This window comes from Dioscorea cayenensis, chromosome 15, assembly GCF_009730915.1.
Source record: "Dioscorea cayenensis subsp. rotundata cultivar TDr96_F1 chromosome 15, TDr96_F1_v2_PseudoChromosome.rev07_lg8_w22 25.fasta, whole genome shotgun sequence".
Classification (NCBI taxonomy): Eukaryota; Viridiplantae; Streptophyta; class Magnoliopsida; order Dioscoreales; family Dioscoreaceae; genus Dioscorea; species Dioscorea cayenensis.
The window spans coordinates 18,011,594-18,030,300 of record NC_052485.1 but is presented as its reverse complement, the minus strand read 5'-3'; the positions used below and the strand labels follow the sequence as shown (position 1 = coordinate 18,030,300).

The 18,707-nt window shown below is 36.0% G+C and overlaps 1 protein-coding gene across 2 annotated transcripts; it reads right to left on the bottom strand.

The window, feature by feature from the left end:
* Positions 1–213: 213 nt before the first annotated feature.
* Positions 214–6,683, bottom strand: LOC120277009 (protein JASON-like). 2 transcript variants are annotated; one of them, XM_039283750.1, is made up of 7 exons: positions 6,394–6,683; positions 6,262–6,310; positions 6,087–6,184; positions 2,193–2,431; positions 1,338–2,115; positions 1,119–1,204; positions 214–525 (listed from the first exon to the last, which is right to left on the bottom strand). In XM_039283750.1, exons 1-7 carry the CDS (start codon positions 6,481–6,483, stop codon positions 456–458), a joined length of 1,410 nt encoding a protein of 469 aa, XP_039139684.1. In that variant the 5' UTR covers positions 6,484–6,683; the 3' UTR covers positions 214–455. The 2 variants fall into 2 exon arrangements, with proteins under 2 accessions (XP_039139684.1, XP_039139685.1); XM_039283751.1 differs by having other exon boundaries at positions 216–525; positions 1,119–1,201.
* Positions 6,684–18,707: the final 12,024 nt, after the last annotated feature.

Below are 18,707 nucleotides of genomic sequence, written 5' to 3'. Positions count from 1 at the left end.
TATAACACCAACCAAGCACCACTAATCTCCACCAGCAAATGCATGCTCAAATTCACTTAGCAGCCTGTATAGGATTGTAAATGTCAATGAATAGCATGTTTATTGCAAAAATAAATACCCATGCCAGAAGGCATCTAGATAGATCATTTGCATGCCATGTCAACACAAATTTAATCAAATCACATAACAAAAGATACTGTTAAAAAAACTTGGGAGGTATATCAAAATCATTAAAAGATAGGAAACATATGAATAATTCTCATATATACACAATGCCTGCAGAATCATAAGCAATTCTGAAGGATGAACTCAGTCACATAAGTCATCACTATTGATCAAAATCTTGGAAATTATTCTCACATGAAATTGCATGCAAAGGGCACATTTTTTTTTTTTTTTAATTCAGCGGCTTAAGAAGCATATAAACCAGTCTCATGCAGACTGTTTGGACCTTCTTAAGATGCTGCAGTATCACTTTCCTCACCTTCATAGTCGAATTCCATGATCTTTGCTTCAAGATTTTCCCTGTTATTCACTTACAAGTCAGTACATTTTTCTCATGAAGCTACAAATAGATTCTATATATATACAAATAATGTCACAAAACTTTGTTGAGTACATAAATATGTAGAGGCATATATATATATACCATGCCATGATTCTCATTAACTTTCCATTTAAAACAGAGATTCTCATAGAAATGCATTTATGATTATCATGTGTGTTCTATAAGAATGAAAGAGAAAAAAATAAAAAATTCCCCAATAATGATGTGGGAATAAAAACAAATTTGAATCAGAAAAATGACATGTGATGGTTAAAGGTTAGTTAAACCTCAAATTAATGATTAAAATACATGTTCGTATTCTTCTCAAAATATTCTAATCACACTAATTCTTGCAAAAAATATTAACAAGGGAAAAGAGGAAATACAGCATGTTGCCAATTAATCTAATATTAATACATAATCTGGCAATATATCTCGTTAACAAGGCAAGATACTATAGCATATGGCTGATACCCTACCATAATGCTTAACAGTAAGCAATGGCATAATAAAATGGAAGTTCAGAAAAGACGCAAACATAGAACCAGTAGAAGGCTAAATGGCAATATACCTTGGTGGGAAAAGTTTTTCCTCCGATAGAGCTTTTTCTAATCTTTCCTCAAAAGGGGTGGCATGCCACTTCACTTTCTGATCCTGCTAAATAGCAACATTGCATTTAGTATAGTTATGCAAAACATTAAGCTTAATATGATGAATGAAATTCTTCTAGTCAGACCATATATTTTTAGTTTTCAATCTAAACACAGCCTAAAAGAAATTGGAAGTTTACCTCCTTGTACTTATTTGTAGAATTTGGAATCCCATTTCCATCCCACCATTTGGGTGAGATATGAGAAGGTTCATCTTCATTCCAGTGTGCAGCAACAGTTCCAAGGATAGGCCTATCACCGCTGGGACTCTTTCCAGAGTGAGAATTTTCATTGATAGTGTCATGATCCTTACCTCTTTCAGCATTCGCAGGCAGAGGCTTCAGCCACTGAGATAAGCTTGATACTACTAGCTGCTCATCATTCGGTCTTAGGAACACTTTCTCTCTGTTATCCAACAATGGAATGACACTGCTTGGACTGTTACAAGAAACATATTTATCATCATAACTCATCTCAATATTCTGATTTCCCTTGGCAATTGGAGATGCGATGCCGGGAGAAAGTGATGATTTGGAGTCTTTTGGTGTTAGAGTGTGCATTTTATTTAGCTGCTGTTTGTTCTCTCCAGCATCAGGACCTCTTCCTTGAACAATGATTTCACTTGATTGAACTTGCAGGTGAGAACCTCCACTAAGCGCTTTCCATTGAGATGTGTTCTCCACTGGATTTAAGACTGGGTAAAGGTACTGTGTTCTAATTCTCACATTCTTCCCAGTTCCAAAGTTCTCTAGTTTAGTTGGATAAACTGTTCCAGGAGTCTGCATTTCATCATTCAATTTTAATGGAGTAGGATATGGTGAGGGCAATGGCTTTGGACCAACTTGTTTGGCCTGGCTCTCAGGATGTGAGGGGGATGCACTTCCAGACATTTGCTTTTTATCTTCAAAATTGACTGATCTGCATGAAGAAATCAAACATCATCAGTGCACCAATTTGAGTTAAACTATAAATTTAACTTGAATTTGGAACCCTACCTTCCATAAACTTTCCCTGGAGACTGAGAATCTTCATATACATGCTTCTTGGGAGATGAAGAATGATGATCAAGTGGCTCATCCCAGAGAAGTTTATTCAATGAAGTGCCAGGAAGCCATGAATGAAAGTTGGAGGATGACTTCTCTTCATGAGGATTGTGAGAAACTGTTCTTTGAGACGCTTTTCGAATTTCTCCTGGAGTCTCCAACAGAGCACCACAAGACTTGAGGAATTTAGCCTGCCCAAGGAAAATCCATAACTTTAAAATCCAAACAATTGGTGAATTCCACCAGTACAAGAGTGAAAAGTAGTATTTTGCTGGATGACTACAAAGCTCAGGCCACAGCATAATATGAAAAATAAGATAACTTCGAAGGCACATAACAGATGCACAGACAATCAATTTACAAGTCATATAACAAAACCACTTACTAAAAAGCACCATTACCACCATAGATTTTTCTCAACAAGTCATCATTTTACAAGAAAAAAAGTACTTGAGACAAAAGTTCAATCAGATATGAAGCAGCAAGAAATCTAATTCAGATTGATTACTTCAAATTAATCAAAAGAGAAACCCATTCACTCCAGAATGTTCACAAGAAACAATCACCTTGGTTTCCCAGAATCAATCTAAAAAGTAAATGAAGGTGACACTCTGAGAAGAAACCACCACAGTAAAATGAAGGTTGAAAAAAATGTAAAATGTTTGATTACTGAATACATAATAACCAGAATGCCCATAAAAATAAATAAATAAATATTTCAGCTAGAAGAATGCATGCTCTTACATCAACAAGGATGCATGTATTCACAACCTGACCAATAAAGACTGATGATTGGATCAATGGGAAGTCATACCACAAATGAAGAAATAAATAAAAGATGCACATTTATGACCCATAATTTATGTGATCGTCTATGTAAAAAAATTTTAAGCTATTGAAGCAAACTTTGAGTGAAACAGCTTTGAAACCTGAAGCAACCCAAAGCAAATCACAAGCCAAACATCATAGGTTCATTTTAAATTATTGTTTCTATTGAACGGTGCAAAATGTAAAACATAAAACATATAATAATGCAACAACTTCAAGTAAATGATTAATTAACCAGAAGTAAGCATGGGCAGATAACCCACTCAATCACCGTACCATTGTTCAAAACAGTAATAAGATCCAAAAGAAATAGTCAAGACAAGAAAATTAAGAGTTCAGCATAAACATAGAGTCATACATGCTAAGGTGATGACAAGTCGATGATCAATGAATTAATGAACCGCAATGTCAATGAATAATCAGAATTTATTGATAACATAAGCCAATCAAGCTAATAACATTGTACGGATTAGTTCACCTTGAAATAGTGAAACCAATTGATACAATATGAACTATAGAAGTAATGCAGAATAATCTGTCAAATAGTCAAGCTTTACACAATGAATTTCATCTTAATATAAACAACTAGACCATGAAATCATAATAATAATGCAGTGAGGTAAAAGAAGCAAAACAGAACAAACAAGTGAGTACTTTCCTCCATGACACCATGAATCGTTTCGTGACAAGGACCTGGCAAGCAGCTAAATATTCAAGATTGTTTCTATTGATGGTTAGATTTATCAATTCATGCTCCATATGAAACTGCAAAGGGATTTTTCTTACTTAGGGGGCACATGAGAACTTTTGAAAATGCAAAGCTAACACATGAGGAAAAAAAAAGTCTCAAAATGAGAATTTCTGTTATTTCATCAGTATGATAAAATATCTTGGCCACACACAAATGGCAAAACCAATGAAATTTAGATGAGAAAAGTGATATGAACCTGAAATCTTGCTTTACAAGCAAAAGTTTTCATTATAAAAGTCATCTTTATGTCATTCTGATCACATTTCTCACTAGCTAGAAGGCAACTGAGTGAAATTTATTTCTGCCTCTAAAAGATCTCGAGACAGATCAACTTAATCAGTTATCTAAGATAAAAATCAGAGGACTCAAGCAGAACACATGGACACAATGCACTATTCCTTTCCTTTTCTATATCACTTTGTGCATGCATGGTAAACATTAAAGATCATTTTATCTGCAAGCTTATTTTACTCTGAAATCTAAAAATTGATATGATAATGATGGCAACATTATAATAATGTTCTCAATACATTTCTAACCCCCATTAGACAAAGTATGCTTGGCCCATTTCAATTTTGAGAAGAGAGAGAAATGTTCAGCAATGGATCACCCAAATTGACAAACTAAGGGTTTAATTTTATTCCCTGATCTTTATATCAACATAGATGCATGCTAGAAGTAACTCAATTTTGTTCTAATTGAACTGGCCTGGTTCAGATCCAATGGATTGAATTTATTTTGCTTTCATGTAGGGCCTATCAATGTACTTCACAGCCTACATTCATACGAAAGTGAAACTTAGGAGGAAATGCCAAGGTACACAATCAAGGAAGACAATACTTTGAAAAGTCATGTAAGAAATGTGCATGCACTAGTTCATTATAAGATCAAGGACTGCTGGAAGAATATGAAAAGATGGAAAGAAACTGGATGTGTTAACTTCCTGACCAAACAAAACAGTTATGTATTATTTTCTTTTCTACTCTGTTTTCATCAACTGTTTTTTCTCACTTCAACCCATACGTAACACATGCCAAAAAAACTTATTTGAAGTAATTTTACCATAAACGCATTAATTCAAGTAAAAAACAGATAAAAAATAGAGTAAGCACCAGAAGTTAAGAATTAAGTATCTAATTGACTTACTATTGGACAAACCATTTTGGAGTTTCATAGCAAATGGAAATTTTACATAATTATGCAATCATTAATTAAAAGATGATACTAAAGCTAGGTTTATCGTATGCATAAGCACCTTCAAGAAATGAAGAAAAAGCATCACCTCACCATATTACAACAATAAGGTGGCTTGGCCAATGAATCTAATGTATCTGACGCATTTATTGCCCAACTATAATATTGGTAAATTAATTAACCAACATAACCTAACTTCTGTCAAAATATCATAACCAAAGGTCACATTAAGCAATTTTATTTATTTGGCGGAGAGTAGTTGTTTGGTGTTGCTTTCATTCTTGTATTGCCTAGATAATTTAACAATAATAAAATGTGTGCATGTTATAGTTATAGGCTTCAAAAAAACTGAAAACTAGCAACTCGCTTTACAACTGGTTACTTACCATAAAACAAATCTTCTGGATGGAAAGATTATATACACCCTGACATTAAGCTTCTCCATCTTATTAATAAACTTCAGGGCATCTTCATGTAAGCAATATGCACATGTGTGTCATACCATACTAGTTGTTTCCATGCAGTCATCCTCCATTGCCATGTTATTCTAGACATTCTGTGCATCCGCTCCATGATATTGTTCAGTTGTACATCTGTCCTCAAGCCCATGTTATTTCTCTCATTACCCTCAACTTTACCCCCTTGAGACCCTCCATTGGCTTATTTTTCTTTGATGATAGGCTTCTCTGTTAACTCCCTCCACTGACCAATATTTTGCATTGGCCACATAATTTTAGACGTACAGGGAAATGGCTTGTTCAGTTTGGCGCTAGTTGAATTCAACTATTTGTGGAAAATTCCCAAAAACATAAATGGGAAACGGGACAAGTTTCCATTTGTTTTGCCAACCAAGTTATATTTCCCATTATAAAAAACAGTTTTAAATCTCAGCATTCTATTTTTCAATTTTTTTAGTCTTAATTTTCAGACATTTCAAAGTGATGCTAACCACCTAAGTCCTTAAGATCAAAATAAGAATACGAAAAAGAAAAAAAGTAGTGAATGTTACAACAGTTAAAAAAATCCACAAATAAGACATAAAAAATCAGAATTTCAAAAGACAATTCAAATACCTCATTCTTAAGTTCATTGTCGATCAGATCTTCTTTCTGGAAGCTGTCACGCAAGTTTGAACGCTCTACTCGCTCGCAAGAAGAGCCATTTTCTTTTTCTTTTTTTTCCAAGAAAAACCAGAAAATTAAAATCACTAAGAATATCTCCAAAACAAAGATGAATCCAAGGCTATACCTTCAGCAAGAAACACCGATCCAAGCTGATGCCTCGACACCAAAGGATCCTAACAATTCCACCAAATTCCCCTTAAAATCAACAAAAAGAAAAAAAAATGAAAACGAAAAAGCAAATATATGACAACCATACTCTGTTCTTAGTGGAGATCGATTGAGAAACCATCTGATTCGTCCTCTGATTCTCATCTTTCATACGAAAGCAAGCGAAGAAGCAACCCATTTCTCACTCAAAACTCTTGATGAAAAACCCTAAATCCCCAATCCCTTTTTTGAACAAAGAGATCAAGAAACAGCGATTTCGAGAGGAGATCACCTCGATGATCAATTTGGTCACAGATCAAGGGCTTTTGGCTTCGAATTGCTGGTCTAGGGTTTGGAGATTTGGGGGATTCTTCGAATTCATTGGGCTTTGAAATTTGAATTGGGGGCGGAGGAGGGAACTATGGAAATGGAAAAATGATTTAAAACTGTTGACCGTTGAATGCTTAATTTATAATGCCCAAAATGACCTCAGACTTGCAATAATAATGTGCATTGCACATGGGCAAAACGGGAAATTCATTTTTGAATTTTGTTCAGAAAAAATTTGCAACAATTTTTTTGTCCATATTTTTTTGTCTTGATATTATTTCTGTAATTTATTTTTCAAAATATTAATTATAGTAGTCAAATTATTTTATTTATTTATCCAATATTTTCAAAATTTTAATTGGGTTTTGTTATGTTAGTATATAATAATTCTATTTAAAAACTACAAATAATAATAATAATGATAATAATAATAATAATAACACATTATTATTATTATATTGAATAATTTTGAAAGTATATAATAAAAATAAATAAAAAAGTATAAAGACTATATCAAACATTTTGAAATTACATTAATGAAAATAGACAATAAATAAAGTAGAAGGGCAAGAAATAATTTTATCACAAAAAGGAAAAAAAAAAGTTTAGATTCAGAAAGCATATTTTTCTCTCTTAAAAATAGATTTATGATTAAATTAAATTTTGGAAAATACCTTTATTTAGGAGAAGTGAGTAGAGAGAAATGTTTTTAAATTTTTCTAAATTTGTAAAAATTTTATGTTGATAGAGTTAATTTGATATATTAATTATATTTAAATATCCAAAAACCCACCCATTTAAATCTTATTTTACCCCCACAAATTTTGGTGAGATTGTTTATGCTTGTAATGAGAAAAGATGTTTATCTAGTAAAAAAAAATGCTTTTGTTTAGCAAACTTCTTCTTGTAATAAAAACTTGTTTTTGGTTATTAAAAAAAATTACATATTTTATTTTATTTCCCCCGCATTGGATTAAATTATAAGTTTATTGGTAAACCCCTTTAAAATTTCATTGCTCATTTTTTTATAATTTGAAATTATTGTAGTTCTGATTGTATGATACTCTCTTATATTACAGTACTTTCCATAATTTACTGTATTTTTGGTAAAATATTTAATTTTCACAATCTCAAGAGTTTAATTACATGATTTTTATAATAAACTGTGCTAAATTATTTAAGTGACATAATATTTCAATTTTTATATAAGAAACAATATTAAACCACCCCTTCACTGGCTACTAGCTAGGTTAGTTTAGTTACCCCATTCATCTTCATATTCAAAAGTCAATAATCCGAATTCCACTTATAACTTATCCACATTTATTTTCAAAAATAAAAATAAAAAAATTGTTTTCTATATTTATTTATCTCGTCCAACATGTAACAATTTCTTTTTAATAATTTTTTACAGTGGCACTTTATTTTCCTTTTTACTTGAAATGCTGAGATTTAGAATATTATTTATACCTTGTTTATAATTATATATAACCTTCTTCTCCCCCTAAGCTTCTCTCATTCTCTTATTCATGTATTTCAATTTTTTTAAGGAAAAATTACTGTTTACCCCTCATGAATTTCAAAAATTTCCAAACAACCATTCCAATTTTGGCAAACCCCGGACAACCCTTCCATTATTGTTTAACTTCCCTTTTACCCCCTACCATTCACTTGAAATGCGACCATGTTATGAAATTCCATTTTTGCCTTTGAAAATAGCGGGGAAAAACGGCCACTCACATTATGTCCAATCTTTATACATACAATTTTGCATTTTTTTTGTTGCCTTTTGTCTAACAAAGTTTAGAAGACTCATCACATCTTCTTCTTCTTCTTTTTCTTATTCTCCTCATTTGGTTTGTTATATTTGAATTCTGCCGATTTCTTGATAAGGTTAGAATTTCTTCGATTCGAGGGCTATTGTTCACGGCGTTGACTTCTTGGGAATTGGTGTTAGCTTAGCTGAGATACGTGAGCGATTGGGTCTTGATGTTCCCCATGTCAGGGTGAAGTTTATCACACCCGATGGATATAAAACGGTTTGTCCAATAGAAAACGAGGTTGACTTCCAGTGGATGTGCCATTGTCGATCTTGTCGAGACAGGCTCTGTGGCATTGTCGAATCTTACTAAAAATGAGTTTTTCTCATTGTAAGATTCTTCTCATTCATGTTTATATAGTTGTATAAGTTGATTACTGTTTAACGTCGCCTATCTCTGTTTAAATACATTATTTTTATATTTAAAATTTGTCTTCTTCGTTTTATTTATATGTCAGTATTTAAATATTTGCATTACCATTTAACATTGTAATGTATCATTTAAACATTTTATGTCTCTGCTTAAAATATTTTCTATTCCGTTTAAACTGAAATGTTGCCAGGTGGCCAATGGCAAATTTATGGTATCCCGTTAGAGCAGTCAAAACGGGCTGGCGGGGCGGGCGGCCCATGCTCGCCAAAAACCCGCCATTTAGCGGGCGGGTGGCAAAATGCCAACCCAACCCAACCCGCTTTTGGGTTAGTGGGTTGGGCCAGCCCGACTCAAAAAAATCAAAAATAATTAATTAATTTTTATTTTTTTATAAATGTTGTAATATATGAAACATTGAAACATTCATTATAAATTCATAAAAAAAACTAAATTAAAAATTAAAACATGCACTAATTAGCAAAATGAAAACATCCATTATAATATTCAAAACCTAACAAAATCAACAATAATTACAAAATCTCTAAATAAAAACACTATTATAAATTTACAATCAATAAAATTTAAAAAAAAAATAACAACAAACCACAAGATAAAACATCTATTACAATTATAACATTCATCCATTACAATCAACAAAAATTTAGCAAAAAATTAACAAAAGCACAAAATAAAAAAACATCCATTACAATCATAATATTCACTCAAAAATCAACAAATCATTAAAATGTTTTGTTATCTCCATATTTCTTTTAAAACATAATTAAATGCATATTAAACTTCATTAAAAATTATTTATTTATTTTTTAATTTAAATCCTTAACAATATTTCAATATCAATATATATATATATATATATATATATATATATATTATATAAAATATATTATATATAAATTAGAGGCGGGTCAGGGGCCGACCCGCCCCTAAACCCACTGCCTCGGCCCAGCTGGGTTGGCCCATTTAGGCCCGCCTCCAGGTGGCCTATAAAATCCAACCCGACCCGCCCATTTTTTATTAGGTGGCGGCTGGCTCAGGGCCAAGCCCGAATTGACAGCTCTATATCCCGTGCACAAGAATTAATGACGGCATTAAATTCTATCTCGTTAATGAGAAAAGCTCGGTCCCCCGTGCGTTTCCATTTTTTTTCTCGGAACTGAAGCGTCAACCGGCTTACGGACTTCACACCATAAATGAGAAGGAAGACCACTTCCCCTGAACACCCCCTCCTCCTCATCATTTGCTTCTTCTCGGATAAGTTTTATCTTCATGTGTTCAGGATATTCGTTTAAAGGATTTGTCGTGATCATCCTCTTCTGGAGAATCGATCAAGCAACAAGTTAAACTTTCTTTTCCTGTTCAAGTCAGAAAGCTCACCTAATTGCCTGAATGCGGAGGATGATGGGCAAACAATTAAGCGGGCATTTTGACTTGATCAGGACAAGAAAGTTTTCACGCATTGCTTGATTACGAAGGATTCTCCGGAGAGGGTGACCACAACACATAACTTTAAAACGAAATTGATATTTATCACTTGAGAATTATTCTCATCGTTTAAAAAAAATTTTCTTAGTGTGCAAATATTATTGTCTTTATTTAACTGTTTAACAACCTTTTTTAACTGTTCGTGTTCTACGTTGTACAGGTTCAAGTTGATGCACATATTATGCAACCGCCGTAAGCATTCGAAGGTACAGATACTTGTTGAAGAAAGCCGAAATCTTAATAGACGAACTAGGATAGACTCGCAAGTGTCCGATGTCCATGAAGACATTGTAAATGTTGTGGATGTTGTAAATGTTGTAAATATTTTATTTGAAATGAAGCAAACGTATCTGAGTGTGAACTTTTGATATTTAATCAGAGTCCATTGTAAATGTTTAAATATTATAAATGAAACAAACTTATTTGAGTGTCAACTTTTGATATTTAAACATTTTTAGAAACAAAAAACGGCATTGTAAACAAACAAAATGTTAAACAAAATCGCCTTACAACTTAAAAGTGACAACGTTGTTTAAACAAAAAATAAATATGTTTAAACAGTGACAACGGTTTAAACAAAAATAATAATAATGTTTAAACGATATATAAATTATTTAAACAGTGAACCGATAGTTTAAAGAATATATATAATTGTTTAAACGTAAAAAGGTTGACGTTTAAACAAAGACCCATGAGGTACCCAAGAGGATTGATGGAATGTCTGTAACACAATGTTTTGGAAAAAAATCCATCTTCAACATGATGTCGTAGAAAGCATTCAATTTAAACAATCACATATATTTTAAAATATTTAAATCAAAATATTTAAACGGTTTACATATTGGTTTAAACGACATAATATCAGTAACAACATTCAATTTAAACAGTGAACAAGCAAGCTGCTCAAGTGTTCTCTTCATGGAGGCTCTGTCAGTGAACACAATGTTAGTAAAAGCATTCAATTTAAACAATAACATATATTGTTAAACAGTCAAATGATAATATTTAAACGGTTTACATATTTGTTTAAACTATATAAAAAGATTTTAAATAGTGAACCAATATGTTAAGCACTGAATCATATTTGTTAAACATTAAAGATTGATATTTAAACAGAGAGAATCATGATAAGTGGAGACTTTCCTTTGAGTGATGACAGGTTGGCTTCTATCGTCACTTGCTTACTTCCCACCGCTTCTCGCTTGCAGTCGACCGGTCGCTTGCAAGGACTTCACACTACAGCATCGTCCTTACAAGCGAAGAAAAACTTCGAGACAATGGTGGAAAGCGGCAATGGTGGAAAACGAAGAAGAACTACGAGCCAAGGAGCCAGTAATGATTGTCTCTAGGGATTAATCCTTGTCGGTCACTTTAAGTGGGCCCATGTAATGAAATACCTTTTTTGCCCTTTAAAATGGTGGTAAAAATACCGCCCAATCACATCATGTCTGATTTAATGCATACAGCTGCGTACTTTTTTGTGAAACACATTTTAGAAGGCTTTTTTACATCATCTACTTCTTCTTCTTTTTCTTATTCTTCTTCTCATTTGGTTTGTTCAATTTAAGTTCAGTAGTTATATTATGGATAGTTTTTGTGGTATTGCTAGATACAACGGGGAAGGAATAGTACTAATGTTCACGGCGCTGACTTCTTAGGAGTCGGTGTTAGCTGAGATATGTGAGCATGGGGTCTCGATGTTTCCCATGTGAGGGTGAAGTTTATCACACCAGACGGGTATAAAACGGCTTGTCCAATAGAAAACGATGTCGACTTCCAGCGGATGTGTCACGTTCACTCGATCTTCAAATGCTCTGTAGTCGATCTTGTTGTGGAGAAAGATGATGTGGCATTGTCGAATCCTACTAAAAACGAGTTTTTCTCGTTGTAAGATTATTCTCTTTTATGTTTATCTAGTTGTATAAGTTCATTATGATTTAAGTTTGACAGGCTCTGCTTAAAAAAATTCTGTTTGCAATTAAATTTTATCTTCATCGTGTAACTCTTTGACTTAACGTTTAAATTATGATTTTATCATTTAAGCACGTTATGTCTCTGTTTAACTTATGGATGGTTTCGTTTAAATTGAAGTGTTGGCAGGAATTCGGATTCTGCGAGCGCTCCCGGTCAACCCCATATCGAACCTGATGGTGTGGGATGCCTTCATTCCTCGTCAAATCATTCTGAAGTGTTGTCATTGGATATCGGACAACATTTTGAAGGCGTTGAACATTTCAGGGACGCACTTCAAAATTTTGCAATCAAACGGAATTTTGACTTCAAATTCATAAAGAACGAGAAACACTGGGTGACTGTGGAATGCGCTGACGTTCGTTGTCAATGGGGCCTTCATGCATCAAAAAAATATAATAAAAATACTTTCAAAATAAAGATAATGAACCCGTCACACACTTTGTGGTGGTGGAGTGGGATCGGCCTCACACCCGAAAGGGTCCAACAAATGGGTAAGCACACGGGTGATTCAGAAACTCAAAGACCGGCCCTTGTACAAAGCCATCGACATTTAGAAGGACATGTTGCGGTAACATGGTGTCCACATTCCATACAAGCAGACTTGGTTGGGAAAAGAGCATACCCAGGTGGTGCTCGACGGCAGCGACATCTCCAGCTACGATTTGTTGCTTTGGTACGTGATAAGGTGGTTGAGACAAACCCTAGCAGCATTGCGATTGTGGAAAGAGACGGTGAGCAGTTTAAACATGCATTCTTTTCTTTCAGAGCGTGTATTGTCAGATTCAAGAAGGCTTGCAGGCCGTTGTTGTTTGTCAATGGTACCCGCCTCCTTGGAAAGTATCGGGGTACTCTACTGGGTGCTTCAGGCAAAGATGGAAACAATGATTTTTTCCACGTCACCTTCGGTATTGTCGACAACAAAACCGATGCCAATTGGACTTGGTTCATATCCAAGTTAGGTGATGCTTTATACGAGGAAGGAGATTATCATGAGATAATTACATTCGTCTCGGACAGGTCCAAGGGCCTTGTGAACGCTATTGCAAGAGTCTTCCCTTCTTCCCCACATGCATACTGTCTTCGACACTTGGAGGCCAATTTCATGAAAGCCAACGTCAGACTAGGGAAGGCATTGACAGAGGAGTGTTGGTCTATATACTTTTGTATTACGTGGGGATCCACGGCTAAAGATTTCGATGATACCGTGAATGAACTACAGGCCACATCACCCGAATCCCATCACTGGTTGATTAATAAATTGGATATGACACATTGGTCGAATTATCTGTTCAGAGGTGAACGGTGAGGTGAGATGTATTCCAATGTCGCGGAGTCGTTCAATGCTTGGATCAAAGAAGCTCAGCATTTGCCGGTAACGAAGATGATAGACTCCATAAGGTATTCGAATGTTCATTTTCACTTAAGAATTTGTATTATCCTTTAAAATAGTTTATAAATATTCAAATATATTTCTCTGCGTTTAACCATATACATCATTATTTAATTTATGATAATACTGTGTAATAAAGTGTGTTTTTGTTTAACTATCAATGTCTTTGCTTAACCTTGTCTGAGATTTGTGTTGTACGCTGTACAGGTTCAAGTTGATACGCATGTTATGCAACCCCCATGAGCAAGCGAACAAATGGGAGACCTACTTGTGACTGGACATACATTCGAAGGTGGAGATACTTGTGGAGGATAACCGAAATCTTCGTGTTGGTCGTTGTGTCGATGATCATTATGAAGTGATTGACCAGTTCAGCTACTCTATAGATCTTGCCATCAGAACATGCTCATATCACAGGTGGTAAGTTTATGGTATCCCGTGCAAACACGCTTGCGCTGCAATAATGCAGACAAACACCAACGTTCATCGATTTATTAGCGGCTACTTCACCGTCGACAATTACAAACTAGCGTATAAGGAAGCTATATTCCCCATGCCCGACGATGACAAGCCTACGGACGGAAATCGTGAACTGCGTCTGCGACCGCCTGTGACGAGAAGGCAACCTGGGTGTCCTAGGCAAAAGAGGATCGAGTCACAAGCCTTTGAGGTCCGCGAGTTACATTGCAGTCGCTGCCACGACTCCGGTCACAATCGCAAATCTTGCAATGAAACTGTCGCCGACTAACCATTTTAAAACAGCTGATTTTTAAAAAGAAACAAACTTAATTGTGTGCCAACTTTTCATTTTTAAACAGAGAAAACCTTATTCTTACAGAGTCACTTGTAAAAATAACTATTTGTCTCTATTTAAATACATGTAACATGGATATTTAAACAATGACATTGATAGTTAAACAATTAAACTTAAAATTAAACAATGAAAGTGCAAGTTAAACAATGATACTGGAAGGTTAAAAAAAAAGTCAAGTATATAAGTATAGATACATGTAAATTTACATTGACAAAATTTGTCATGTTCTTCGAAAACAATGAATTGAATTTAAACTGGTTTATATTTGAAACTAAGACAACGTATTCTATGAACCCGCTTTCAAACACTCCCCTTTGGCAGTGATATCGGCTGCCCTCCCCTCCTTAAGTATGCGGGAAACATACTTTAATCGCAGATAAGGGACATCCGTCTGCGGTAGCCATAGCTTCTCATCTGCGAGTAACTGCTCGATAAACCACATCACATAGACGGCGCAGTCGACACTTCCTTGTTTTTGTCATGGGGTTTCAGTGTCATGAACAAGTGGGTACTTTGTGGTCGCTGACTCGCCGAACTCCATGTCGATACAAAGGTCGAATAGGTTCCACTGTGGAGGTATACAAGTTGATATTAGAATACCGATTATTTACCAAACACAAATTATTAAAGCACTTACCATGTCTACCGTGTCTTTATCGTATTCCTTGCTTTGACATGAAGAATAATGCCTGTATTCTTGTTTGTCATTATCAAGGACGACGACATGGAAGTGACCATTTATAATTATCGGGAGGATGACAATTTCAACTTCATGCAAGTTGCGAGCGGGATCTCCGATCATAGCCATAGTGGTATCATGTGAGTCTTCATGCATTGACATAAACAGCGCTAGTGGTCGTGTGATGGAGGCATGCTTCTTATAACAATATGGCACTATTGTCAGTGAATTTTGGATTATACACACGAAAGCGTCCATCACATCGTCTGCGACCATTTCCTTTCCCTCAAGCAGATCGAATAACCTGGACCGTGTGAGGCTGACAGAGTCATTCTTCCACACGACAGTGCTGCGGTTAAACAGTAACAGAGATACGTAAACAATATTATAAATATTTAACTGATACATCAACCGTTTAAATTCTATGTCGAATATTTAAACGTTAACTATATAAATTAAATGGTAAAATATAATAGTTTAAATTCTATCTGGAATAGTTAAACGTTAAATATATAACTTAAAGGGTAACATGTAATAGTTTAAACAATACCATAAAAACTTCAAACTTACTTGTCCATAGGACAGTTGAGGAAGATCCTTACCAACTCATGTTCGTACTTGTTGAGGCGCGATTGGCAAACGTATTTTTTCTTCTTCAGAATAAAGACTTTCTGAACTTCTTCTAATTTTTGATTGGTACTGATCTTCTCTTTCGTCGTCATTTCGGCGGCGTTCCTTTGACCCTCGTTAACAGCTGTTTTGGGATCATCATGCGGCACTGTTGTTGACGGTTGTCGGTGTTTAGCACCAGCATCATCTTCCTTCGATGCAGGCACGACGGCAGCTTCAAGCGAAGACATATCCTTATATGCTTCTTGTTGTTGTGGGATTGTGTCTGCCTTCAATGCGGCATTGTCAGCCGTTGGTTCCACCGTGACTATGATTTCGTTGACAATAGAGTAAACGACCTTCTCAATCGTGGCCACGACAACAGCATCAATGGGAGACACAATGTTAGCTGGTTTTTGTTCTTCAGGGATTGTGTCCATCTTTGATGCCGCACTGTCAGCCTCCTGTTCCACCAGGTTCATTACAGAGTCATTGATCTTATCAATCGCGGCAGTGGCAACATCATCTGTGATCTCCTCCACCATGACGGCCATGTCATCAACGGTAACACCATCAGCCACCGATGGTGCTGCTATTGTTTCGTCATCAGCTGGCGGTAGAGACGGATGCATTATTGTTTTCCTTTTTTTCGCAAGCCTCTTCGAATGAGGCCGTTTTCGAATGGGCTCCCCAATGATGTCGTCGTCATCGTCGAATTCTGACGCTGCGTTTGTCCCGGATGCTTCATTTGTTCGGAGGGACGACGCAGTCGATTGTGACCGGCCTTCTAATGCCTCAACCCGAGCGACAAGCCGAGGAAACTCGGTCATCAATATCTGGCAAGCTTGTAGAAGAGTTGCAGTGATATCCTCGCCTAGTGCCGTCTGGGGTACTGCCACGGTCGGGGGGGCTGCCATGATTGGGGGGACTGTCGATGTCGTCGTGGGTGGGGGTGTTGCAATCTGGCAGGGTAAGGGAGGGCTTCTCTGGCGTTGAGGAATGCGTGCGCGTTTTGGGCTGGAAGTAGGAGAACGGCGTCAAGTGCGCACTGAAGAGGTTGCCCTCTCATCTTGCCTTCGAGCAAGTAGTTCCGGAGCAATAGCATCGAACCGACGGTTGGCCCGAACAAATATATCTTCATCAGCATTCACCAGAACCAGTTCAGGAAACAAACATGTGTAAACCAAACAATTTAGCGAAATCATTCAGTTTAAACAATAAAAACTATAGTTAAACATTGAACTTATATATTTAAACATTATAGCATAAACGTAAACAGAGAACAAAAGTTTTAAACATTGAAGAATACTTTTTAAACGGTAAATGAACAAAGTTAAACGATAAATAATATGTTTAAACATTAATGTGTACTGTTAAACACATTATTTATGATTTATTACCTCTTTTCCTTCAAGAGATGACAAACTGGTTTCTATCGTCGCTTGCTTCCGGTAAGTATTTTCACCGTAGCACAGCATCCTTGGGATCTTGCAGAAACGGACTTTCTTTTCGGTTCCGATCAGCTCGTAAAACCAGATGTTAATCACGACCCTGCAACCCTTGATATACCCTATGTTGGTCTTCTTCCCCGCGCATCTAGCTTGCACTCGAGCGGCTGCTTGTGGAATGTCCTCCATAAGCCACTTGTGCCTCGCTTGCGCCCATGTGTATCGGCCCATGCCAGGTAGATCATCGACATAATCAATGATCCAGTTAGGAACCGAGCAGGAGGTATTTGGGATGAGGATTGTACCCATGAGGTACACCATCAGTTGTTTCACAAAATTTTCTTCTTCTCCCCTCTGTCCAACGAGTTACTGAAGAGTGCTCCTGATGGAGTTTCTGTGTCTCTCGTAGGTTTTGGATAAATACCTCTTCGAAAGCTGAGTGTGTTTTCTTTTTCTGAAACACGACTGCGTCTCCATCGCAACGCAGACCAAGAACGAGGGCCACATCTTTAAGCCTGAAAGTTAGCATGCTTTCCCCGATCCTGAAATTATTGGTGCGGCTATCGTACCTTTGCAATAGAGAATCAAGAAGGGTCCACTCTTGGAATACAGCTTCTAACTCAGTAAATGCTGCAAACAGTGTCCTTCGGATGATCTCCCAGTGTCGAGGGATCATGTGAACTTTCAATTCAGCCACGGTCTCCACTACCGGTGTCAAGTAGCATCTCCCATTAACTAGATTGACTGCCATAATCACAAGCCTGCGACAATAACAACACATTCAGCCAGCTATATTCACAAATTGTTAAGCGGAAATATAAGTTGTTAAACGGTAACTTGTTAAACAGAGACCTATATTATTAAATAGGGATGCCAATATTTAAACGGAGACGACAAAACTTAAATGGTAAAAGCTCATTCTTTAAACGGAGACATCATTTGTACAACTGCAACCATATCAATTGAAAGGGGAAACGTACATTATAAACATTACACAAATCACAACAATCGAAAAACTATTTCGATCGTGTACACAGACGAAAATGTAAAACAAAACAAAACCCTAGCCGAGAAATCTCCTTGCAGACTAACAAAACCCCATCCGATAAATCCCCCTGCAGGCTTCAATGTCTTCCAATAAAAACAAAATCACAAAACAAAACCGAAAAATGTTTCTTTGTAACAGAATAGTGAACATAAAACCTTAATCAATACCTTAGATTGTAAACTGATGAAATGCCGAATACTTACGCAAGACTTCTCCTTCGAGACACCAGTGGAAAGGGAAAAACTGAATTTTACAGAGGATGTGCAAAAATGGCTGGAGACGCGAGTTGAGAGAAGACAAGCAAACGACTCAAATGGTTGTAGCCCTAAGAAAAAACCCCCCACTTCCTCTCACACCGCCGAAATGGCTGCAGCCACGACTTCCCGTGTAAGGGCATTTTTGTCCATAAAATTTAAAAATCACTCCGTTAACCACC